Below are 25,002 nucleotides of genomic sequence, written 5' to 3'. Positions count from 1 at the left end.
CTAAAGTAAGAACATTGCTTGAATGATTTTCCATCAGGCTGAAACCAGAATTAAAGAGGAGTCAGAGCGAGCACTATATTGTCTGGATCCCACTACAGGGGATGCCATTGTTAAGGTAACAATCTTGATATCAAGTACATGCAGTTAAAATAATAAGGTGCAAATAATGTATTTGTTTTGTGTATTCCAAAACTAACAGTTCGCTTTTGCATACAGGTGGTTGAAGAGGAGTTAATACACAGGCACATGAAGACAGTGATTGAAATGGAAAATTCTGGCGTAAATCACATGCTCAAACACAACAAAGTAGAAGGTTTGTTTTGCTGTTGTCAGATGTACTTATCCATAGATCAACTAATTCTATTTGTATCTGATTTAACAACATCTCGTTATGTCTCCTCATAACAAGTTCTTAACTTATATTAGTCAGTTAATTTTATATGGACTAGGTCTATTAGTCCGAGCAGGGAACTGGGTACAAACATATTTTCTTTTCGGTACAAACATTCAATATCGATTGAATTGAAAAATGGGGCATGTCATCTGAAAGAGCATTCAAAAATTAGTAGATTCACCAAATTTGACGGTTATTGGTTCAAACCCAACGGCATGGTACACTTAATATGGATTGGAGGGACAGGCGTCCTCCAATCCATACTAAGCTCTCTTATTTTAAAAGTGTACCATGCCTTTATGTTTAAACCAATAACCATCAAATTTGGTAAATTTACTAATTTTTCGATGCTCTTTCAGATGACGTGCCCCATTTTCAATTCAATCAATATTGAATATTCGTACCAAGAAAAAATATGTTCGTACCCAGTCCCCTGCTCGTTTAGAACATGGCCAATAGCTAGCCTGGTTGTAAAATATATATATTTTTTAAAATTGAAGACATCTCCAGCAAATTACTGACAATATAAAATTGGCCGCACCACTAATTACTGTAGTTCACTTCATTGGACAAAGACAGTTTTCCATTTCTCCCTATTTTCCAGTTGATTCAACTTTTAAATTCAAAATATTTTGCTTGTTTTTGCATGGTGGATTCTTATAATGCTCCCCCTTCATAACGTTCTGTAGAGAAAAGAAATTGGTTATTGGTTATTTGGGCAATAAGTATATCTTCCAGACATATCTCTCAAAAGACATTTACCTTGCTTAGTAATTTAAAGCCAGCAGGGCGTGGTACTGAAGATAACGTTCTTAGACTTCCCAGCATAAGGAATCTTACGCAATCGCGACTGAAAAATGAAGGGAAGAAATTGTACAAAGATGTATAACACACGGGCAAATCAATTGTTATGTTCATTATTTTTTTTCCTTTTTTGTGGTGACGTTGCCGTTGCGGTTGTGGCATGCGTAAAGACCTTATAAACAATGCTCACCGGATCGCAGTAGCTGGCCTTTTTTTTTCTCACGTCTTGATTTCCCAGCAACTATACTTTCTCAACGTCGTTCGCTTCTCGTTTCCAGTCTGCTAAAACAACTATAGGAGAAATTTAACAATGTACATTTTTTCATCTGCCTTACAAATTCTCAGAAACCTTCTTGCATAATGTGAGCTTTGGTGAACTGGCATGTTGATTGAGTGGTGGTTGTTTAAGTAACTTTCCTTTAAAAGTCAAAGAGATATACTTTTACGTTTTCGAAAGAAGCCAAAACATGATGACCTTACAGGCACTATGAACACTTAAAACAACCTTGGTGGTCAGTTGTGCAAAATGCCCCTGGACGGTTCCCTGCCCAATAACTACGATGTCCCTCAGCGTTACGGATTGCTTACGTTAAATTAATGGTAGTTTATACAATGATATTTTAATTTCTCCTCTCTGTTCATATCCAGATCTGGCAAGAATGTTGCGTCTCTTTAACAGAGTCAAGCGTGAAAATAATCAGATTTTGATGGATTGGTTGAAGATCGTGCATGATTGTTTGAGACAATACTTTCCAGAAGAAACGAAGGAAATAGAAAGTTGTCAGAATCCCACCACTTACATTCAGGTTAGCGGTGTCTTTTTCCATCTCAATTTATCAAAATAATTTTGTCCTCAGTATGATTTGTCTGTGCTTCATGTCAATCTGTGACCATACTAGTTACTGTGGTGCGTATAGGCATCAGGACTGGAGTGTTTGGGGGTTAGTCGTCAAATTGGCGATTACTACTCAGCTCAAATGTTTTTCGGCAGATTCTTTATCCAGGCCAATACACTGTGTGTTTTACGCGTACCGTATCTCAGATACATGTTCCACGAGCGCCAATGGGTATGAGACGGTACATGTAGTTAGCCAGTGATGCGCGTAATCCTGTTCTTTTTTTATGATTATTAAAAAAAAATGACGGGAAGACAATTTTTGTCGGCCATATTGGTCATGGCATAATGGATATACCGTTAAGCTGATCAAAACTGGCATAATGCATAATATAAAGCTCCCTTTCATTAATAATATTCGTTTTGTCCAAGACGTATGGCTAATATTCTTTTCCTTATGAAACTCACTACTTTTTATCATTTTTTTAACTTTCTTGAAGTAGATGACAAACCTCACCAGCCATTGGCTATTTCTGAAAACCCTGGATCTTAATGTATTATTCTTGCTTTTTTTTGCAGGAATTCGAACATGTTCTCAATCTCATTACAAAAAATGAAGGTAAAATACGCGATCGATTGGTTGATACAATACATTGCAATTTATTTTATTTTAATGTTGAAGTGTAAAGCACTAGCAAGTGTCTCAAAACAGTGTTTCAAAAATTTGCAATCCGCTTTTAAGTAAGCTTCGGAATGGTATGGAAATTGCATCAATTCATGTATTACTGATTTCTAGTTTTTTCCTGTTTATCGTTGTCATGGTAATATCCATTTCCTTACAAAATACACTACTTGGCTTCACACTAGAGCTCGTACGTATAATCTAAGTGCACTTGGAACCTATTTTGAGTGTGAAGGGGTAAAACGCACTTCCTTGAACTTTACTTGGTGACTATGGAAACTTTCGTAGTTCAAAGAAGCCGAAGTACGCCGCCAAGTATGATCTACACCACACTCGAGAACGCACTTGACCAATAGGAAATGGAAGCCAAATGAAAGCGGCGTGCAGTATTGTCACGATTCTGAAGATGATTGACAGCTTGTACCTCAAGTAATATACTTTGTCATCAAGTCACTACTGGGAGCAACCCTGTGAAATACATGTGAAATACCTGTGAAAACCATGTGAAATTTTTTTGCCATGTGAAACACCCTGTGAATTCAAAAATGAAGCTTCGCCAAAAAATGTAATTAAATTTGGCCAAGTGAAAAAAGATGTGAAATTTAGAGCTTCAAAATATTCCAGTGAAACACCCTGTGAAATTTAAATGAGAAAGTTGCATGCCGTTTAACCATGTGAAATAAGCTGTGAAAATGTGAGGTAAAATTATTACCATGTGAAATTGTTTTGGTAAGAAAGTTAAAAAAATCACAAGAGCTTTTACCATGTGAAAACAGCTGTGAAATTTTGAGGCACGGTTAGTGTGCTTATTTTAGTTTTGGCAATACTGTGAAATACCCTGTGAAATTTTATAACTCTTGTAGCAGGTTTCTTTGTGATGTGAAAAACCCTGTGAAATTGCTGTAAGGAATTGGGCAGTTTTTATATATAGCTTAAGCATGTGCCCGGCCTGTACATGGAAATTTTGAGTTTAGTAACTTAGTGAACTTATACATTTGTAAAATATGATGAACTGAAAGCTACGGATAGTTCTAAAAAGAATGTTAAAAACAATAGCAATTTTTTATCAGGTAATAAATTATTTGCAGTATAATAATTATTGGTTGGAGTTTTTCTATTTTAGAAATTAAAACTATTATTAGAAGTTTTTTGTTGTTGTTAAAACTAATTAACAAAGTGACAAAACGTACATACATGCATTCATACTTTATTCGTCCCAAAAGGGCTTTTCAATTCGTCAACAAAACACTGTAAATAATATGATTGTATGAATCCGAGATGTCATACATGTATAAAATATATTTAAACATTCTGTAATTATATTGTATTCTTGTTGCTTTTTGTGCCTGAAGTATACAAACAAATGTTCTCCAATTCTCCAATTTTTACACAGTGAGACAGCATTTGCATAAGATCAGACATCATCACAAAATAGACACGTATGCCCATAAGCAAACAATCACTTGAAGGCAGTTATGTGCTTGTCACATGGAAGGCTCTTGAATTGGCGGCGAAGTAAAAACAGCCTTGACTGACCAACTATCAAAGCTTTCAAAATGAGTTTTTTCTGTAATTCAGAATCCACAATCTATTGCATTCATTTTCGTCATGTGCTGTTACAAGTGGTCTGGAAATAAGACTGACTGGCACCATCTTTTGCACAAATTTCCTTTTATCTACATACCACAAACCACTTTCTCTGTCTTTTACTGGCGCAGAAAACAACTGCACGCATGCAGATTCAACAACTTGGCCTTCCTGTTGAGAGTTCACTTGAATAAAGTTTAGAATCTTTCCAAATTCTACTTGGGAGCTCATTCTCACTGCAATAATGGAGGACAAATTTCCTGATTTTTCTTTGTCAGTGCAGACCCATGTGATACATTTGCCAGTTGTCGGATCAACATCTTTTCTGTGAAAGGATTTTGTAACTGCCAAATAGTCAGCAGCAAGGGAAATTGGGAATGGCATACCATGATCCTCGTAGCTTTGCCGCAGTGCTAAAAACTCTGCCTTCTCAAGTTCAGAGTTCTTTTTCTTGTCACCCTGGAACTCAGCACCCTGTTTTTCTGGAGCATTACTTGGTTTCTCTTGATCAGGTTCATGAAGCTGAAGTCTTCCTGAAGCTTTCATAAACTGGCACCAGTCAAATATCTACAGGTTCAAAATATGTTATGAATTAACTCATGCAAGCACCAACCACATTCCATGTCATGTTAGCAATAGCAATGATGCAATGATTGATATCATGTTTATTAGTTCAGAGCAGCAAATAACAGTCAGTCATCGGACATTGGCTGACCAAAATTTGCTTATGTCAGACGGAATCCCAAGTGTGGTCGGACATGATGTCTGGACAATTTTTTTATCTTAAATCATTTCACGGCAAGAATGAATAAAATTCAACATTTTATTTTTGGTGATGTCCAACCACAACTTTGTTTTGTCCGACCAAGATGGTGTCTTAGTAGGGGATATGTCCTTTCAAGTGAAAAAAATTATTCACAGCCCTGTTAGTTAAAAAGGGCTTTCAGCAAGTCACTTATATCATGATAAATGTATGTCTTTCCCCTTATTGTCTGTACTGTTCTTAAAATTCACTATATTCACTCTCATTTGTTTTGTGAGCCATGCATGTTAAGCCATTATAATGTTGGGGGCATTGTCCAGTTTTTACTATAATTTTAATTGCCATTGCACAAAACTGGAGTAAAATGTAAAAAAGTAAAACCCTGGTTCCCCTTGACTTTTTCTCTTGAACTATGAAAAGAAACTACTACGAAACATTTATGACAAATGATTTTCATATGCCATTTATTAAGTTTACAATGTAGGTAAACAGGTCAAACGATGTGCTGGCACTTACTCTGTAGGTTTCCATGACATTGGCCTCAGGATGACACCTATTAGTCACTCTCCTGCAAATCCAGCTATTCATACGTTCATATACGTACATCCACCATCCGTGTACAGGTCCATGGGCACTGATACCTCTGACGATGTGATGAAGCATGTGCATACTCATAGTCTAAAGAAGAGATATACGTGACAATAAGTTAATAATTATGTCCATTACATACTATAGTGTGACATCTGATGAACAACATATATACGATACGTGTGAAAGAGCTTTTACAGGAAAGTCAAATGGTCTCTTGCTCGCAGCAGCCCTTCATATTATAAGAATTTGAAATTTCTGTCTACTAAATCTAATAGATCCCATCATTAGTGTTCCATTCTAACTGCACGGGAGTACTTTGATTTTGTGTTCTATGCGGCGATTTCTCGTTAAGTTAAACTTGATTTCTGTTCGATTGCGACAGATGAAAAGAACCCGCCGTGCGATAGCAATAAGCAATGACGTCATCGCTTAAAAAAAAAAAAAAACAAAGAAATGATGGGAATGATGTTCTTTAAAATTAATTTCAGGTGAAAATATTTAAAAAAATTCTTTGATTTGGTATTGTTTTCCTTTTACCATCATTTTTATATAAAACGAAAGGAGAACACATGTACAGTAGTATTTAAACAATTTTATGTTACATGGTTATGCAAAAAACAAAACATCCTATTCTCAATTTCATAGGGATTCACTGCTGGAGGGAAGATGTGCCTATTCCCACAGAAACTCAACAGAAACTAAGAGACCTAGTATGCAAAAGGTGCAAGAAACAAACAGCATTTGTTTTAATCACACCTGGATGCTCATTGGGAAGTCCCTTTCAAGCAAGGCCAAAACCACATTTAATTCTTCCTCCAATGCTGCCAGTTGCTCAATGTCCTGGAAATCTTCACAAATAGCTGACAAGAGGTCAAATAGCTTAAAGAGTGTCGTTCGTTGACTTTTCCCCAAAAGAGGGTTCCGAAAACAGAATTTCAATATGCCATCCGTAACCAACTGCAAAGAAAGTAAAACCACATGAATTCATTTGTACATGTAGTAGCTAGGTAAAGGCAAAGTCTGCATACAAGCCTAGTGGCCCATAAGGCCAGAGCTTATCCTGGTTTCCATATCAAGAATTGACTAGGAGTATTTCTACTCCCCCCTGGATGGGATGCTAGTCCATCGCAGGGTTACCCCCCAGCATTAAATTCACTGAAACCCATTTATACATGGGTGAAGAGTGGCACTGTGAGAGAGAACTGACTTGCCCAAGAACACAACACTATGATCCCGGCCAGGGCTCGAACTAGGACTGCTTGATCCAGAGTCCAGAGCGCTAACCATTAGGCCACCGCCTCTTCCACAACTTGTTGTAACCTAATGAATTTTGAGTTTTCTACACAAGGTTCAAAGATCCAGTTGTTAAACCACACCTGTTTCCAATCATGTGACTTCATGTAGGAGTACTTAGTGAAAATAGGTTTAGGTGTCCATCCATAACCCACAGGAACCTGGATATTACTAGCTCTCTTGTCAGCAGTTTTGAGTGCATCATTGTTGAGCCGAAATGGTGCCTCAGGCAGGGCTGCCTTTTTTTTGCCTTTCTTTCCTTTCTTACCTACAATTTAAACATCATACCGTCAATTGTCTTGACAGTTGTACAATGTAGATACATGCATATGGAGATCACAGTTCTTGAGTAAAAAATGAGTCATGAGTCGAATTTAAAATACTTAAACAAGAAAAGTTAACCACAGTGCAACCATCTGTGCAAAGCAAACTACATGTAGAACTTGCAATGCAAGAACTACAAACAGCTTTTAACTCATCAGGCTGTCTTAACTACAGAGAGCATGTTGCATTTTGTGCTTTTGGCCATTTCTTTTTTAAGTACATGTAAGGAACTGAAATTTATTTGGTGATGATTATTTCACCCAAGCTCAGGCGACCTTTAATTTGTCGGAATATAACATCAGGGATGTATCTAAGAAAACACTAAGCCGGCTCATCAAAAAGCCCAGCTGGCTTATCTGGTCTTGACAGCTCTTAAAATTTAGTCCTTGTCTTTATGTGAAATTACAGCTGGATTTAAGTTCTCTTTCAGCTAGTGAAATCAGCCACCAGCCAGCCCTTAGCAACAACTGTGCAATATTTACCGATTATCTGGAAGCAGTCATTGCATAATAGCGCTGGATCATGTATGCTTACAAGATTGTTAGTCATGGTAGAAATAACATGGTAGTGAATATCTGGTAACAAGAGTCAGCCCATCCTAATTTACTACAAAATAACATAAATTACCGGTGCATACTCACCACCCGTTACAGCTGTCTCGCTTGGCTTTTCTTGGCCTTCCCGAGCCCAGCTTGAAGGAAATCGTCCTAATTCTTGCTCTGCTTTCCTAACCTTTAAACTATCTTTGTAACCAGTGAGTAACTGTACAATCTCACAGGTCACATTCTTAAGTAGGTGCATCATATCCGGAAACACCTGCTGGGTGCGGTCATGGTCAGGAAGAAGCATCAAACAGTAGCAGCCTTTACTGCCAGTTGCTGTTGCAAAGCCTGCTGCCTGGCTAGCATTTTTTGCATTTTCATAGGCTAGGCTATTGATCATTACTTCTTCTTGGGTCAGTTTCTCAGGTGGGGGACGATGTTCCACTTTCCCTGATGGAAAGTTTTTCTTTGCCTTTCTCAGGGGGTGTGTAGCAGGCAGAAAGCGCCTATTTTGTAGATACACGACTTTATCTAGTGTCCCAACATGTCTACCTATAGTATATAAGTAAAACAAAAATAATTCTCTGTGAGAATTCACATTCTTGTGGCAAATATACAATTACCGTATTTTCTTGGTTATAAGGCGCACTCCGTTATGAGACACACCCAAAACGTGGCAACTTTAAGTTGTCATGCTAAGTTTCCAAACTGAAAATTTTCCGAAAACACTCGGTTATAAGACGCACCATGAGTTGGGGAGTTAAAGATGCGGTCATCAATTTAAGAACAGTTCTCCTTACAGAATTTGAATGTTGCTCATACTCCTTGGCACAATTTTCAAGTAAAGAGGTAACATTTCTTGGTTAGCTAAGACATAAATTCGCTCGAGGTAAACATTTTTCCATCGTTCATGCTTTGATTTTGGCTGCTTAGTAGTCATAACCATTGTTTATGTTGCCAACAGTTGTCTAAGAAGGAGGGAGTGGGGGTGAGATTAATAAAACATTCTACAGGCTACATTAACACAATAATAGAAAAAAATATATTTCATTTTACCTTTATTCACAACTTACCCAAGATCTCGCACCACATACATCCTTGCAAAGCCCCAGCACCAGTGCTACAAAACACTTTATTTAGGCCTGGGTAATCCAACACATAGTTATGAAGCCGCACACGAAAGGTAAATGATTCCTCTTTGTAAGCATCATAAAATGTGGTTCCAGACAATTGCATAAGTTCATCAACAAGCACCTCAATGTATGGGTCAACTGATTTGGGTTCCTCTTTACCATTTGCTGGAATGACTCCAACAAGCATAACATTCTCAAAATGGTTGCGACATGTCTTTGGCCAGTTTAAGACACTCAACATGATTGGCCACATGGAGTAAGAAATCTTGTTAACACTGAATGGATTCACTCCATCTGTACTAAACTGTGCAGAGAGACCGCGTGGATCACCTTGAAAGAATCCACCTTCAGCATATGCAGCTTTCCAGGAAGGGGAATCAAACACGTCTGTCATAACATTCCCTTGATTTCGCCCCACTGCATGACTTTGCAGGAGCTCTGATGATGCTTTACATTCATAGAGACGTCTACATCTTGGGCCAACAGGATAATAAATGAATCGCCTCAAAGGCTGTCCATTAGCTGCAAAGCGCTCTCTCTTACATCTGGGGCAGTTTTTTAACTTAGAATAATCATAACGATCAGTCACTCTAAACAGGATGCAGTCATTTGGACAGGCATGATAGCACACAGTTGGCAACAATTCAGGTTTAATGAAATTGTAAGCTTGCTCGTAGGTAGGTGGTAAATTATTACCTGGAGGAAGCGCATTGAAATGTTCATGACTTAGCAAATCTGACAGAGCACTTTTGCTGATTGATGGATGACTGGAAAACCAGTAAAAATATCCAGTAAGTGCCTCAAGGACTGTCCTAGAACTTCCCTCATACAAAGGTAATACGGGAGGGCTATCAGAATCACTATCACTAGTTTCTTGATCACTCAAATCTCGATCAGCAGACAACTCAGAACTACTGTCGCTTGCCATTTCCTGTTCTGGCGAATCGAAGTAGGAGTACACGTGACCAACACCATGGCTTGAGCTTGTTGTGCTTTCGTTATCACTGTTTGAAGACGCTGACTGCAGATAAATATCATCATCAGAGTCACCACTTAATTGACACTGTTCTGACAGACTTTCTTGTTCTTGTGACCCTTCCTCTTGAATATTTACTTCGATTTCAGCCGGTAACTGTTCAGAAATTTCGCCATCAGATGAGCTGGATGAGTCTGCTGATCGCCACGGTGTGTGAGAATTATTATCAGAAGAATCTTCTGTGCTGAAGTGGAACAAATCTTTGTGACGTCGCTTTTTTTTAGCCGAAATCCAACTCCCATTACACATCTTACAACAACATTTTACTAAGGCAGCTTTTCGCTTTCTGTCCTTGCGTTTCCGAACATTCTTCACGATAGATTCATCCATAAACGTATCGATCGCCGAAAAATTACAATCGTTTGCAGCGAATCGCCGCTGATCGCTGACCGCAGTGCAGACTGGGCCAACGTCACAAGTCACGTGATACAGGAAATATTCCCGCGCGCGCTCAAACTCTTTGATCGTTCGTTTGCCTTCGTTTATAAAGGTCACCGTTCATTGTTATATATATATATATCGAATTCGATTATCCAAAGAATGTCTACAGTCCCATTGGAGATGCTAAGTGGTATTGTGGCACAATTATCAGCGGGTCATGGGCCACTGGCTGATGGAAGTTCGCCGAGAATGCAGATAGCAAATGCAAGTGAATCGAACACAACAGTTACAGACGGCGAAACGGTGGTACTCGACACAGATCGTCGCATTGTCGACGAATTTACAATGGAGCAGCTGCTTCAAAAGCGGGAAAAAAAAGGGAAATCGACACAAGCACAGCAGACTTTTGCAGTAGGTTCCCTTTACTGTATTTTAATATAGATATTAGTTCATTGCGCGGTGGTTTGTTACATTATACCGAATTGAATTTAGGCGCCAAAAATATAGCTAGCTATATATAGTGTCATAGCTATTTGTTGAACCTCAAACTGCTTTTATAAACCGTTTTAATTTGTATAAAAGGATAAAAAATATTTACCCAATTCTAAAATTAAGTTTTTACCGGGATATATATATAGAGTGTGCGCGTGGATTCAGCTTTGATTCTAAAAGTTTTTTGTAGCGACATCGATCGATCAATCGATCGCTGGAACGCCGATCGCGGAACGAGTTAGCGCCTTAGCGCGATCGCACGTGTTAAAAGCGTAAAGCTAGGCCGTAAATTTAAATTTATTCGAGGAAGAATACTGGGGTGACATCTCTCTACGCCTGTATAAACTTTCGACACGATATAGGATCGCTGTAATAAAATGCATATGGTTGCTTGTGAATTTGGTACAGATCTAGATCTAGAGGCTATTTTCAGAACTTTAAATTTACGCGCGTACGAAATAAAAAATTTGTTTTAAAATATTAAGCTGCTTATAATTAGCTTAGCTTATAACGAACAAAAAATAATACGGCGCTAGCTAGCTGTTAACTTTTGCCGAAATGAAACTCAAATGGCCATTTATTGGGTTATATTAAAGAGGTGTTCCAACCAGCCGTGTACCGCGCGCATATATATATACACTCTATAGATTTCAAGAAAGACCAATTCGCGTGTTTACATAATTTGCAGACCAAATTAAATTATCAGCTGAATGGACTTCTGTTCAAAAAGGTTTAGATATGCTAGCTTTTACATCAGAACTCGATGCACATTTTATCCGTCTATATATTTCCTACAGTGCTAGTACCAGTCTTCTTTGTTTTAACCATGTTTTAACAGTAAGTTAATTCTGCTATTTGCAGTATGTCTTAAGGGAATCTGCCAAGATTACCGGTTTGTGGGAGAATGCACCACACCTGAAGAGCCTATCTCCCAAAACAATGGAGAAGTTTATGACGAAGGTAAATATAAGGATTGCTTAAAATATTAAAAAAAGATTTGGAAAAAATCATCCATTGCAGCAGTTAATTTTTGGGAGGCCGAGTCAATATACATCTTTTATGGGAAAAGGATACAATGTAAGGCAAAATCAGAAACCCAAGGGTACTGCTACTTTCATTGACTTGATTTTTTAAATATTAATTCAGGTAACCCATGCTCTTCCTCAATTGAATTCTCACAATGGGAAGAAAAAGATAAGAGAGAGATTCAGCGAAATGCTAACATACAGAAGGAACCATCTCAAAAATACAAAATATTGGAAGAGATCAGAAAAGGTAAGAAAAGTTAAGCCTTATTATAATATTGTGATTGCCAGGGTTGAAAACCATGATAAATAATAAGTGCATATTGTTCCTAGTGATCCTGAAAAGGCCTTATTTATGTTCTTTACAAGTAAATTGCACTGTTTTGAGTGGTCAAAGGAGTGAAATCCATTGTTTAATTTTCCAGTACAATTTCAGTAACTTTTAATTTATGTGTTTGATGTCTTTTTAACCCAATTCTCATTGTAAACATGACCAGCTAAAGAAGTATGGCATGGTGAAGCAGGAAAGGCCAGCTCCAGTAGAACTGCCAGCTGCTGAAACTTCGAGTACCCCTGCTATCGTACAGCAGAAACTCAATGATAGTGCCAGCAGCAATGAAGGCTGCACATTCGAGCATGGGTAGGTTTTGCATTTATTTTTATTTTATTAAACAATCTTGGTAATAAATAAACTTAAAATTAATTTTTATGAATGTCTGTGACTGTCTAATCAAGTTAGACAACAGTTTTGACGTGTGTACTGTTACATGTTAATTTGTGCTTTATTGATCTTTTTTCTAGTGAGGACATCCTTGTGATGTTTCAAGGAAACAAAGTGGCTAGGGCAGGATTCCTTAGGCGGTCTTCTAAAGATAGTAAGTTCAATTTTACCTGGCCCATACCTTTGTATTACTTCTTACTTTAACACAGATCAGAAGTAACTCAGGTTTTAATTGAGTTTCTGAAAGTCAATTATGTATTACAATATTAAATTTTAAACTTTTTTTCTTATTTCTCTTACCTAGATAAATATGCCAAACTGAAGATGAGTGCTAATTATAGTACTCTTGATTCTGGTATTCCTATTCCTCTTCAAGGCCCAAATGAGGAAGGCTTCCTTCATAATGTTGAGGTAAATGTGCAAAAATTATGACCGTCTCTTGTTTTTACTGGGTACACCTTAAGCTTCCACCAGCTGATTGTGTCCTTTTTAAGTCTGAGCTTTTTGTGTGTCTGGTAGAAAATTCCCAGCAACTACCTGGTACATTGTACCTACCTTTTCTTGAAACCATCTGTCAGGACACAACATCACATATTACTTTTACAGCAGATGAATGGCAATATTTTATTTCGGCTATCATTCCAGTTATTCTGCTCCTGGCCATATGCCATGGGAGCAACAATGGGAAACATATTATTTTAGAAATAGAATACAGGTACATGTAACATCCAAATGATTGGCACTGATAATAATAGTTTATTGAAACTCTTTCTGCAGTTAAAAAGAAACTGAATTAGCAAGTAACTCTTACATAAGATAGGAAAAGTATACTATTTACAATTAACAATCCAAAAAATGACGGCACAGATTATTATTTATGAAAAGTAGCAAAATGTTAAAAGCTTTCAGCTTTTTTTGTCCTACAAGTTATGGCATTATTATACTGGTAAAATCTTAATACATATGTAATAATTCTAGATTCCATTCCATAATGATCTCATAAATTATTATTATTTTATACTGCCTCATGTGCACAGTACTAGTGCACACCTACATGCACTTGTTAAAATTTCTTGTTGAATGTTGACATGTTTTACACTTCTGTTTGCAGACTAACAGGAAATTCTATTGGCCAATAGATGGCCTAAAGAACAAAGGGCCATTTGCAAGCCATTCAAAATCAACAAAAAGGAAATCAGAACCACCTAGGCCTATGCCTAATGAAACCGGGACAAGACAACCACCCGCATCGCCATCCACAGCTGTAGTGCCACCTGCTGCCAAAAAGCAAAAAAAAGGAAAACAAAAAAAAGTCCAGAAGAAGTCAGCACCACCACTACCAGCTGCACCTGCAGCATCACCCATCCCCATAGCAGCATCAACACCAATTCAACCAAGGCCTGCAGCAAAAACCCCAAAAGAAACAGAACAGCGCAGGCCTAGGCAACTTCCTCTAACAACACCATCATCGCCAGGAAAAGGTTGTGATGGAAACACAGCAAAAGATCAAACCTCAAAGCTGGCTGGCAGAAAAAAAAGTTCAAAGTTTTGGGACTATGAGGTCATTCCTGTGGAGGAACAAAAACAAACCAGCGTCCAATTGTCTACCAAGAGAAAAAGAGTTCCACTGCAGAGGATGGACATTTAACTTTAAATTTATTGTTGTTTCAGCTCAATTTTTTTTAATTAATTAATTCATTTTACTTGAACTAGTTATTGTTGCAGTGTAGGCATATTTAATTTGATTTATATATATTAGGTTTTTATAATAATTGATAAATATTTAATTAATTCATATTACTTGTAGTTATTGTTGCAGTGTAGGCATATTTAATTTGATTTATATATATTAGGTTTATATAATAATTGATAAATATAGATAAGAAAGAAGAAAATTATTTATTTCTCTAGATCTGCAGGCTATCTACAGCTAGCTATATATATAGGATCAGAGAAAAAAAATGTGAATTTTAGAATTTTGCCAACAATTTCAAAATTTATAAAATATTTAATAAAAATTAAACTGATTTTACATTATTTTATACCAAAATTTAAAGATCTATTTATTTTTATTGAAAGAATGGCGCTACAGCACTAGCTAGTTATGGATTTCTACAGTAGCTATATATGACTTGATCAATGTTATAACTTTAACATGTCATGCATGTAATTATGAAAATATTGATAATTATGGTGAAAAAAAGCAGACTGCAATGATTTTCAACCTGACAAATGATTATTTTTTTAATAAAAAAGTCATGGATTAACTAGTTTGAAGTATTAATTTCATATTTTTTATATATTATGATTTTGATGTGCATGAGTATATATCATATTGGACCCGCTAACAAATTCACAGGTTATTTCACATCATTTTCACATGAAGTTATTTTGCCCTACTAAATTCACAGCTTATTTCACAGGTTTTTTCACTTAGTTTGCACATGCCGTGTTATAAAGTACTTTTTTCACAGGGAAGTTCTGCGTGAATTTCACATGGTGTTTCACAGGGTCATCAATTTCACATCCATTTTCACAGGGTTAAACATCCCTTCTTAAGTTAAGTTTTTCACATAGTATTTCACATCCTTACCTGTGAAATACCTAGTGAAAGTGTGGAGCCCGTTTCACATGTTTTTTTCACACTATTTTTCACATTTTCCGTGAAAAACTGTGTGAAAAACCCTGTGAAAACCCTGTGAAAATTTCACATGGTTTTCACAGGTATTTCACATGTATTTCACAGGGTTGCTCCCAGTAGTGAGTGTGAAGCCAATTTTGTAAAGTGCGACTTGAGATTTTCAAGTGCACTTGAGTCAAGTGTTTACTTGAAACTAACTTAGCTTCTAGTGTGAAGCCAAGTATAGACTTGCCACAAGTCGACCTCACGAGTTTTCACAGTGAATAAGCGAGCGAAGCGAGCCTTTAGGTCGCGAAGCGGCCGTGCGAGCGACGAAGTCGCGAGAGGTCGACTTGTTTTGCTTGATGGGTTTTCGTTTGCGTTTCGCGCCAAAAATGGGGAGTATCAATTTTCAAGGGATGGAGTTTAGTTGTTGCGTGACTTTAATACTCCGACTCAACTTACTGACGACTCAACTCCGACGAAAACAATCGAGCGTGTGTGCGTTTCTCAAACTTCAGAACAAATGGAAGTCACCGTTTACATTAGGACAAAAGAAATTTAAAGTTGTGGATTAAGCAATGTTAACATTCTATGACACTTTATAGTCGCACACTTGGTTGAATTGTGCTAACTAGTAACGCTTGCTGCCGCTTGCTGTTCTGCAGTTGAACTTTAATAATAGACAGTGAAAAGACCGGGCTTCTAAGTAAAAATGAAAAAGAAACGACAAACACTCTTAACATTTGGCAATGCCATGTCTCTCATCGATGAATACACATTTGAAATTGTTTTTAACCGACGAAAAATGCGTCGATAGTTAATCGCCTCCGGACTTCCAAACACCAGTTTAGATTTAAAATCTAAATTATCCGCCAGTTGCTGTTCAACACTTGGGAGTGAAAACCCCGAATATTTCTCGTTCTTTAAGCGTGAGAAAAGTAAGTGAACTGCCCGTTGGCGAACTGGCACGTTGGCGAAACGACCGCAATCCGTTCAGAGCAGTCGTCGCCAACATACAAAGCTGAAATTCCAGAGGCAATATTATAAAGGTTCGAGACTTGATCTTTCATTAAAGAAATCAGTGGAACGACATCTAAATAAAACAATGGCGTTGCTATCCGCACCAAAAAAGGAGTCGAATGCGTACGGAGCGAGCTCAAAGGTGAAGCTTTTTCCCGCTCCGCTCCGGTTGGAGCAAACACAACATCTCTCCTGGAAAGATAAAATTCTATTGTTTTCCGCTAGTAGTAACCACAAACATGAATAACTGGTGACCTTGACAATGAATATTTGACCGCAAGTCACGTTTCACTGCGCTTGATCCCTTGTGATTGACACTTCTGTCCTAAGGGCTGCTCTGATTGGTCTACGCCCAGCGACCCGTTTTGGGGTCGCTAAAAGTGGCGCGAATCAAGTATGAAAAGTCCTTCGTCCCGGCGCGCCATAATAAACAAGACGAAGGACTTTATTGAAAGTCTAAGCCAAGTACTGTGCCAAACTTCAGTCTAAGAGCAGTAGCTGCTGTAACTTTCATTTAATCCAATGAAGGAAATACTGCTCATATGCTGACTGAAAATGTATGGTGTGGTCCCCAAGAAAATGTTTCAAGACACTTAAAACCTTAAAATATGCACTTTAAACTCTTAAATATGCATGCCAGTGCGTGTAAAACAAAATATTTGAATTTCTTATATGAATTTTTCAATAACATATTTGACAGTCATTTCCTTTTGGTAGGTTCATTTACATAATGCGTTTTACTTTCACCTTAGTACCTCCAGAGATTCTTGCACGAGGACCTTTGGCTTTGCAAGCTTACAGTAAGGCCCTTGCTGAAGGGATGACTTGTCACAAGAGGGTACCAGTCATGCTGATTGGTCAGGAGCGCTCAGGAAAGACCAGTGTAAAGAAGTCACTCAGAGGAGAACCTTTCAACCCAGACGAAGGCAGTACAGTAGGGATAGATGTTGATCCTTCACATTTCAAAGTAACAACTGAGTCCTGGAAGATAAGGGAGAAGGATCAAGAAACAAATTCTGGAACAGCTATTTCCTATGAGCATCATGCAGCACGATTGACTGTCGAAAATCTGAGGCAAGAGAAGGGCATTCCCAAGGAGCGAGTTTCACCAGAGTCTACTCAATCTGGCAACGTTTCTCTGGTTAAGACAGTCTCTAGAAGTGTAAGCAGTGATTCCATTTCAGCATCTTCTGCTTCAGAGGTGACTAATGCAAGCACCCATGACTCATCTCTAGCTGTCACTAAAGATTTTACCAGAGATCCACAACCTGTTGGCATCATACCCGATTACGTGCCAGACGATATAGCAACTTTGATTGAAATGAGACTAAAAGGAGTCGATAAACTGGAAGACGAAGAAGACATATACTCAGTGTTGTGGGATTTTGCCGGGCAATCGGTTTACAATACGACACACCCAATTTTTCTTACTTCAAGAGCGAGCTATCTTTTGATTTATGACCTCAGCCAAAACCCATTTGAAAGAGCAAAACCTGTTGTGAAACAAGGGATGTTTGGAAAATTTAAAGACTGTATTGGTTTCAAAACCAATTTGGGTGATTTAGATTTCTGGATGTCTTCTGTTTCTTCCCAAACAATTCAAAATGAACGTCAACAAGAGAATTGGAAGTCTCATCGGAAATCAGAAGCGTTCCCAGAGAAACTTCCTGCAGTTTTTTTGGTGTGCACTCATGCTGACGCGCCTTATGGCGGAGGTGATCCTAGCTCTTTAGCCCAAGAGGTATTTGGCTTTCTGCAGACCAAGCCATATGAGAGCCATTTATATGGAGATGTTTTTGTGGTAGATAACACCAAGTCAGGTCAGAAACCTGAGTGTCCAGAAGTTAAGCACTTGCGTGAGGAAGTGCTTGCTGTTAGCAAGGAACTACCACAGGTGAAACAACCCATTCCGATCAAGTGGTTGAAATATGAGAAAGCCCTTCAAGTCATGAAGGAAGATGGTCACAAGAGGATCACCCTTGAGGAAGCACGGAAAATCGCATCTGAGGTGTGTAACATTGTCGAGGATAAAGAACTCAAAACAGTACTGGACTTTTTGCATGACCAAAGAATTTTGATTCATTTTGATGAAACCCCAGAGCTGAGTAAACTGGTGGTTTTGGATCTTCAGTGGTTGATTGACGTGTTCAAGGCGGTGATAACCATTAGGCCTTACCGTCGTGAAGAAAAGGAATTTAAAGAACTGTGGTGTAAGCTTCAGAAAGAAGGGATCCTGGAGGCGAAACTTTTAGAACATGTTTGGGCTCCTTTCTTCAAAGACAAAGAAACTTCAGACAGCCTTATTGCAATCATGGAGAAATTTAGCTTGCTTTGTCCTTGGCCATCATCTGATGCTTCATGTAGTACGCAGTACCTGGTGCCATCCATGTTGATGTCTTTTCCGCCAGAGGACATTATGAACTTGGTTGCATCTGCACGAATTCCCCCTCTGTTTCTTAAATTTGAATCTGGTCAAGTTCCAGCTGGCTTGTTTCCCCGACTGGTACTGCAGTTCTTTCAGTGGAGCAAAGAAGAATGTTTGAGAGAAGGGAAAGCTCAGTTTTATCACAACTTCGCCAGATTTTACACCCATGAAGAGGAAGACTGCTCTGTGATACTTATGTGCCATTCATCGTCCATTGAAGTTGTTGTTAACAGGGAGAATCCCGTTAACGAGTTGGTAGGCCGGTTACAATCAGAATTGACTTTGTCTTCAGATGCGAGCTATGGTAGCTTTGATGTGACTTGTGCTCGTGAAGTGCGTAGGCAGCTGGAATTCATACTTGAGTCCATGCGCAAGGAGTTCTTTTGGCTAAAGAACATGAGGTATGAAGTAAGTTTTCTCTGTCCAGTCTGTTGTCAAGGAGGTGCAGTTAACAGGTGTAGCACACACATGGAACAAGGTTGCATGCAAGAGGAGTGCTTGCACTTCTGGCCTGAGTCTCAATTGTGCACTGTCAAGAAGATTCCCTCTTGCTCCAAGCCTGGTATTGCACAAAGTAACAAAGTTCAGATCAAACAGTTTGTGCCATGGTTTGCACCTTCAGGAAATGAGGTAAATGATTCGTAACGTCTTTCACTCCATCTAAGGATATAACTGCAGAAAAATTGTTATTAAATTAGTACTTTAAAGTATAAAGATTTAAAACAGTAATGTGATTTTATTCAAAGAGCTGGGTCCACAGTCTAGTGTCTATTGACGTCATGCAAAAAGAAAAGAATATACATTAGCATATTTTCAGGATGGGCTGATTATGTGTCGGCCATACCTGCTTTTTTGAGCAGTTAGGGAAGTTAAAATATGCTTATGGCGATAGTATAGCCTTATCGAAGCTTTATTATCTGCATTATCATCTGCTAAATTACATTTGTAAGGACCTTTTTTCATTAAATTAATTAAAAGTTTAAAGATTTTGACATTCGGCGTTTATATGTAATGTTTTTGTTGTGCAGTATACAGTACATCCAGTGCATATTAATTATATAGACCGCTCCGGGCACATGTAACGTTTAACTTGCGCATTATGTTGTGTGTTGTCGTCACCTGCAAAACGATTTTATCTCTCAAAGGTTCCTAGATATATTTGATTGCCCCTTTATCCGGTACTTGTTGGTAAGTTGAATGTTAAAAGGGATATAGTCATTTCCTGTTTGCATTCGTTCCATAGCTGACTGCTGATGAACATAATGGAAGATTTTTGGCCAATGTGGAAGGTAACCTAGTTCGATAGTGTTTCGTGCTTAGCTAATTAAACAAGCAACAATTCATACAAACCCTTTAATGTCTTTACGGTTAATGTAAAGATGAAGTCATGCACCTCTTTTTCCTTTCATTCACTTCATTCTATACGAGAAAAAGCATCGTGTCGATCCATCGTCAGTGATGCGTCAGTGAAAACGTCCGGCAAACCTAGCAAATACTGACAACGTAGAGACTTTCTCTCGCCTAGCAAGACCTAGTACACCTGCAAATGAGGTGATGTCGAAAGAAAGAGGAGTAAGGCCCTTTTCGTTTTCGTTTAGTAAGCTTGAAGAGTGCGAGAAAAGAACAAAAAAATCGTGGAATTTGAAAAACAAAATAATGCCATAGCGAACTCACAAAAAATTGATGTACGGAAGTAAATTTTGTGAATGATCCTTTATTCGTAGGAAGTAAAGAAATTGCCCTTCCTGGTAAGGTTCAAGAATCCCTTTTGTCACAGTCATGTGACGCAAAAGAGGTTGTACTTCAATTTAAAGAGAGTCTGCAGCTGGACCAAGCCTCTTTAGAACAGCCAGAGCCTGAGACCAAGACATTGATCCGTTCCTTAGCAAGGAAAGCTAAAGATTCAAAGAGGCTTGATGTGTTCGACCATTTGAGAAAGATTACACCAGCTGGAACTACTGGTGAGACTGCCATTTACTCAGCAGCATGTTAGCTTTCCCTCTGAATGCCCGATTCCCTCTATAGCACGCGCCTGCAGGGAATCACGGTAGTTGTATTCATCAAACCATGGGCAAGACTCAGCAATGTGCATTGTTGCTGAGTCTCGTGCATGGTTTGATGAATACAACTTTCGTGATTCCCTGCAGGCGCGTGCTATAGAGGGAATCGGCCATTGAGAAAGGAAGGCGTCTGCAAGTACTGAACAACCATATATCAGTTTCAAGCAATGTAAACATATTGCTGTTATGATTAATAGTTTGTAGTAAATGTAGTGTCTGTATCTTTAGGTTTTTGTTAATTTTGAAGTAAAGCGTTCTTTTTAGTAATAAATTGTTCTCTAAACTTTGCTTAAGCATTTCATAAAGAGTACAATCAAAAAGTCGAAATTTCAATTTATTGGAAGTTTTCCAATAACTAACTGCGTTATAATGTATGACTTTTACAACGTATCAAGAGGTTGGTTGTTCAGCACTGCTTTGGTCATGGCATGTAGTACCATCTTCAATTATTCCTCCAACACTCGGCAATCTACCAGCCGTTGTGATGGATCGCGTGTTGTGGATTGCACCAGGATTTTGCATCTGCGCAGTTCCAGGAAGCAGTGGCTGATATTTTTACCTTTTAATGACCACCTTACCTTTTGCTTTCCTTAGGTCCTCGGTTGCCTGAGCACCTTGATGTCCGAAATATCCCAGTTTCCAAGGGAAGAGAACTTACAATTGACTTGAGTGGTATGATTTATTCCTTGTGTATAGCAGATGTCTGCAGTAGTACTTTTTTTAAATCCCGTGTACTTGAATGTCTCTGTTCATGATTATCAACGTTTCAAATTTCGTCCCACAAGAAGAGATCTTGATCGTTAAAAAATTGAACGTTAAAGCATGGTATAAAGCTAATAGATCACTATGTGGGGCTTTAAGTGGCTGTTAAAAAACTCATTAATAATTCATAAAGAAAATACAAAAGAAATTAATGTTGAATGAGTGTCTTTATATCTGATAAAGACACGGCTAAACTTTACGTCCAATTTTCTATGCCAAAATAAACCCAAATCTAAATATTAGTGCAAGAATGAGTTGATCTACATCAGAAGACTTTTAAGCCGTTCAATAAATTCGCAGTTCGTGTTTTATCAAGTCTAAAACACTCGGCTGCGCCTCGTGTTTTAAATTTGATAAAACACTGCTGCTCATTTATTAAACATTACATAATTAACTTTCTTGGTAGTTTTGGTAATTATACATGTAGCATGCAATTCACATCTTAATTGATCATGCTAGCCTACAAAAATGACGCTTTTGTGTGTCATAGGTGGCCACGAGTGGAAGGTGGTTGCTGAGGGACTGGGCTTGACCCCACAAGAGATTCGTTTCCTTAACAACCGAACTCTGAACCCACTTGATGCTGTCCTGGCATTCATTGCTAAGCAGCGCTTAGTAACTGTTGGCGAGCTGTACGACTTGTTATGCAAAAGTGGATATCCAGTACAAGCTGACCTTCTGTGAAAATTGACATGATTGGTTTTTGTTTTAATTTCGATTGGTATTCGATAATGGGCACTTTCCTTTTGTTTGGAAAACCCAGTTGTTCCTGTGGTGAATCAAATGGAACAGACTTTTCCATTCGAAATTTCTCGGAAAAAGAGGAATACCTGCAGATATATTCCTCTTTTCCTGTTTTTCCTGGAATGACAGGAAATTTCTGTTCCATTTGTTTACAACCAGACCGTTCGTTCGCAGAGCAAGGTCAACAATTTAACCAAAGAACGCTAAGAGCGAGGGTTTTTCCCTTGAACTACTTCAAGGCTTCATGAAGAAGGAAGATAAAGAAGAAAAGTTTCACCCTTGATCACCAAAATGGAATTTTCAAAAGGAACAGGTTCTTTCCGTTCCGTTTACGAAATGAAAAAATTTACACTGTTACATTTATCGAAAAATTCTCTCTGAAAATTCCATGAAAATGGAGGCGCCCAAGAACTTTGGAAAATTTAAATTTCGTTGTCAGTGGACTCTCGAATCCAGCTATTTCGAAATCGGACACTGAGCTTGTAGTCCTATTACCCGTTGATTATGTCGTACACCATGTGCTGTCCTTATTTAAGAATTAATTGGGTAGTTGCTTAAAAGGGATTTAAGCATAGCAACATATACTACTTCGGTTAAGTATCTCGTGGTTTTAAGACACAGGTTAGTTTTGTTTGGAGTAGATCAACGAGGTAAAATCAAATGGAAGAATACATGAAAATTGTATTACAATTATAAAAAGTAAGTCCTTGAAATGAATTTAAATCTAATTTTGCTAAATACATAGAGGATATTACACGGCGGCGCGAAGATATGAATTTTATTTTCGAGTGGTAAAGCAATATTTTACGAATGAGCGCAGCGAATGAGTAAAATATTGCTTTTACCACGAGAAAATAAAATTCATATCTTCAAGCCACCGTGTAATTTTCTTTTTATTATATAGCCAAAAAACATACTTGCTGTAAAAGTTAAAACATTTTTATTAATCAAAAGCTTAAACACGAGCGACGGCTAAATATAACAATTAAGCAAATTGCGAAACTGAAAGGCAAAATTTCGCGAAGTGAAGCTTTCAGAAGATGTATATCGTAAATGTAAAAACAGTCTGTTTATTAGCTTTCCTCAATGTCACTGACAATAAATAATTCGCCGTTTCGAAATCTGTTTTTGCTCAAACTCACCGCTTTTCTACTGATCATGATTTCTGATTGCGAAGTCTTGTAGTTCGGCAGCTGGAATTTCTTGATTTTCCCTCTCTTCGTCTGACTTTCCACAAGCAAGAAGCTCTTTTAAATAATTTCAAGTCATAAGAAGTTTTCTTCTTCGTGTTAGCATTTTCCTGCTCCTCAGTAAAGCATTTTATTTTGGCTTCAGTGAACTTCACGAATCGATCTCGATAGCTCGCCATTTCTAACCGGCGTTGGCAGCTTTGCACAAACAACCGTGCAAAGGCGGGAAATGACGTCATCGATATCCTCACTAGTGAGGATATGGTAAATACGCCACTACAGTCCCGGATGCAGTTTCGTATGAATTTTATGAGTGGTCTATTTTCCAGTAAAACACTCGCGGCTATATAATAATGCCTGTTACCTGATGTAATTCAATATGCGCATCCTCTTGTATTGAAATTGCAGAGAAGGAAGCTTTAATTTTAGACGTGTACATCATTTAAAGGAAAGGATCGAAATAGATGCAAAATAATATGACGTTTTTTAACAAATTACATGGTGCGTTTTCTTGGAAATTGTTTAAAACTGAATATGTTTGTAGTTAACATAATTTTATCAATATACTTTAGGTAGAGGTTTTGTAGAAACGAATTTTTTTTTACAGCAATTTAGTTAACACGAGTGTTCCATATTTAGTTGCAATCAGTTAAAATACCGATACATTTTGTTTTCCATCGAGCGGAGTTTAGGTTCCTTGTGCTGTTTTGCCTGCGAGTATTTATATTGTGGTAGCAGTGCACATTCTGCCATTCACCAAATTGGATCCTGCTCTTGGGAGGAAAATTAGTGTTTTTTTAGTTCCTGAAGAGGAATTTCAATATGGATATACGAAATCTTCCATCCCTCCCTCCCTCCCGTAGGTAGTTTATAAGGAACTCTTTGTAGATTTCTGTGGACTAAATGGCGAGAAATGTTTTATCACTGTACAGTACTGAGATTATCCTGTTTTAGATTACCCAGTTAACTGTTTCAGTCCAGGCAGAAAAAGGTCATCAAGAACAACGCATTTTTTTCTATACATTTTATATTAAAAACAAAGATAAAAAGGTTTATTTTTGTAAAGGCGTATCAAATAAGTTTAGCCTTTCTCCAAAGACCTGGCAAAACGGGGTCGCAAGTAGACGTAAGTTTTACCGAGGACTTCTGGCACCTGCGTTAACTTGCAGTGACTGGAGTTCACTTTGGCCGGCATCAAATTTGCACACAAGTCGTCGCAAGTTTTTCGCCATTTGGTCACCAAACGCCAGTTGATAGCACGTCAATCGTTTGCATTTGGATTACATTTTGAATGCCTTGAAATGGCTTCTTTGTTTGCAAATAGCGTGTACTTGCGAGTGGACTTGCGAAACCGTTTGGCCACCAAGCGCAAGGCAGTAAACAACTTGGAAGTACTTGCGCCTCCGTTTGACCAGGTCTTAAATAGTAAAACACGAATTTCGTTTTGAAGTTTCGTGTAACGTTTCTTACATATTAAGAGAAGAATACATTTGAGATGATCTCACAGTATGTGTATGTGCTTTAAAATTTTTCAGAAATATTATTGTTAAGAATAGGCACTCATCAACACTTAGT

The 25,002-nt window shown here is 38.0% G+C and overlaps 1 protein-coding gene across 1 annotated transcript; it reads left to right on the top strand.

The window, feature by feature from the left end:
- Positions 1-10: 10 nt before the first annotated feature.
- On the top strand, positions 11-22,177 carry LOC144640961 (uncharacterized). The gene is made up of 9 exons (XM_078500023.1): positions 11-115; positions 217-313; positions 1,847-2,004; positions 2,613-2,652; positions 16,999-19,301; positions 19,915-19,960; positions 20,396-20,632; positions 21,326-21,403; positions 21,984-22,177. The coding sequence occupies exons 1-9, from the start codon at positions 23-25 to the stop codon at positions 22,175-22,177; spliced, it is 3,246 nt and encodes a 1,081-aa protein (XP_078356149.1). The 5' UTR covers positions 11-22.
- The last annotated feature ends 2,825 nt before the right edge of the window (positions 22,178-25,002 follow it).

The sequence above is a fragment of the Oculina patagonica genome, unplaced genomic scaffold (genome assembly GCF_052425735.1).
Source record: "Oculina patagonica isolate OP01 unplaced genomic scaffold, crgOcupat unplaced59, whole genome shotgun sequence".
Taxonomy (NCBI): Eukaryota; Metazoa; Cnidaria; class Anthozoa; order Scleractinia; family Oculinidae; genus Oculina; species Oculina patagonica.
This window is presented reverse-complemented; position numbering and strand designations above follow the sequence as displayed.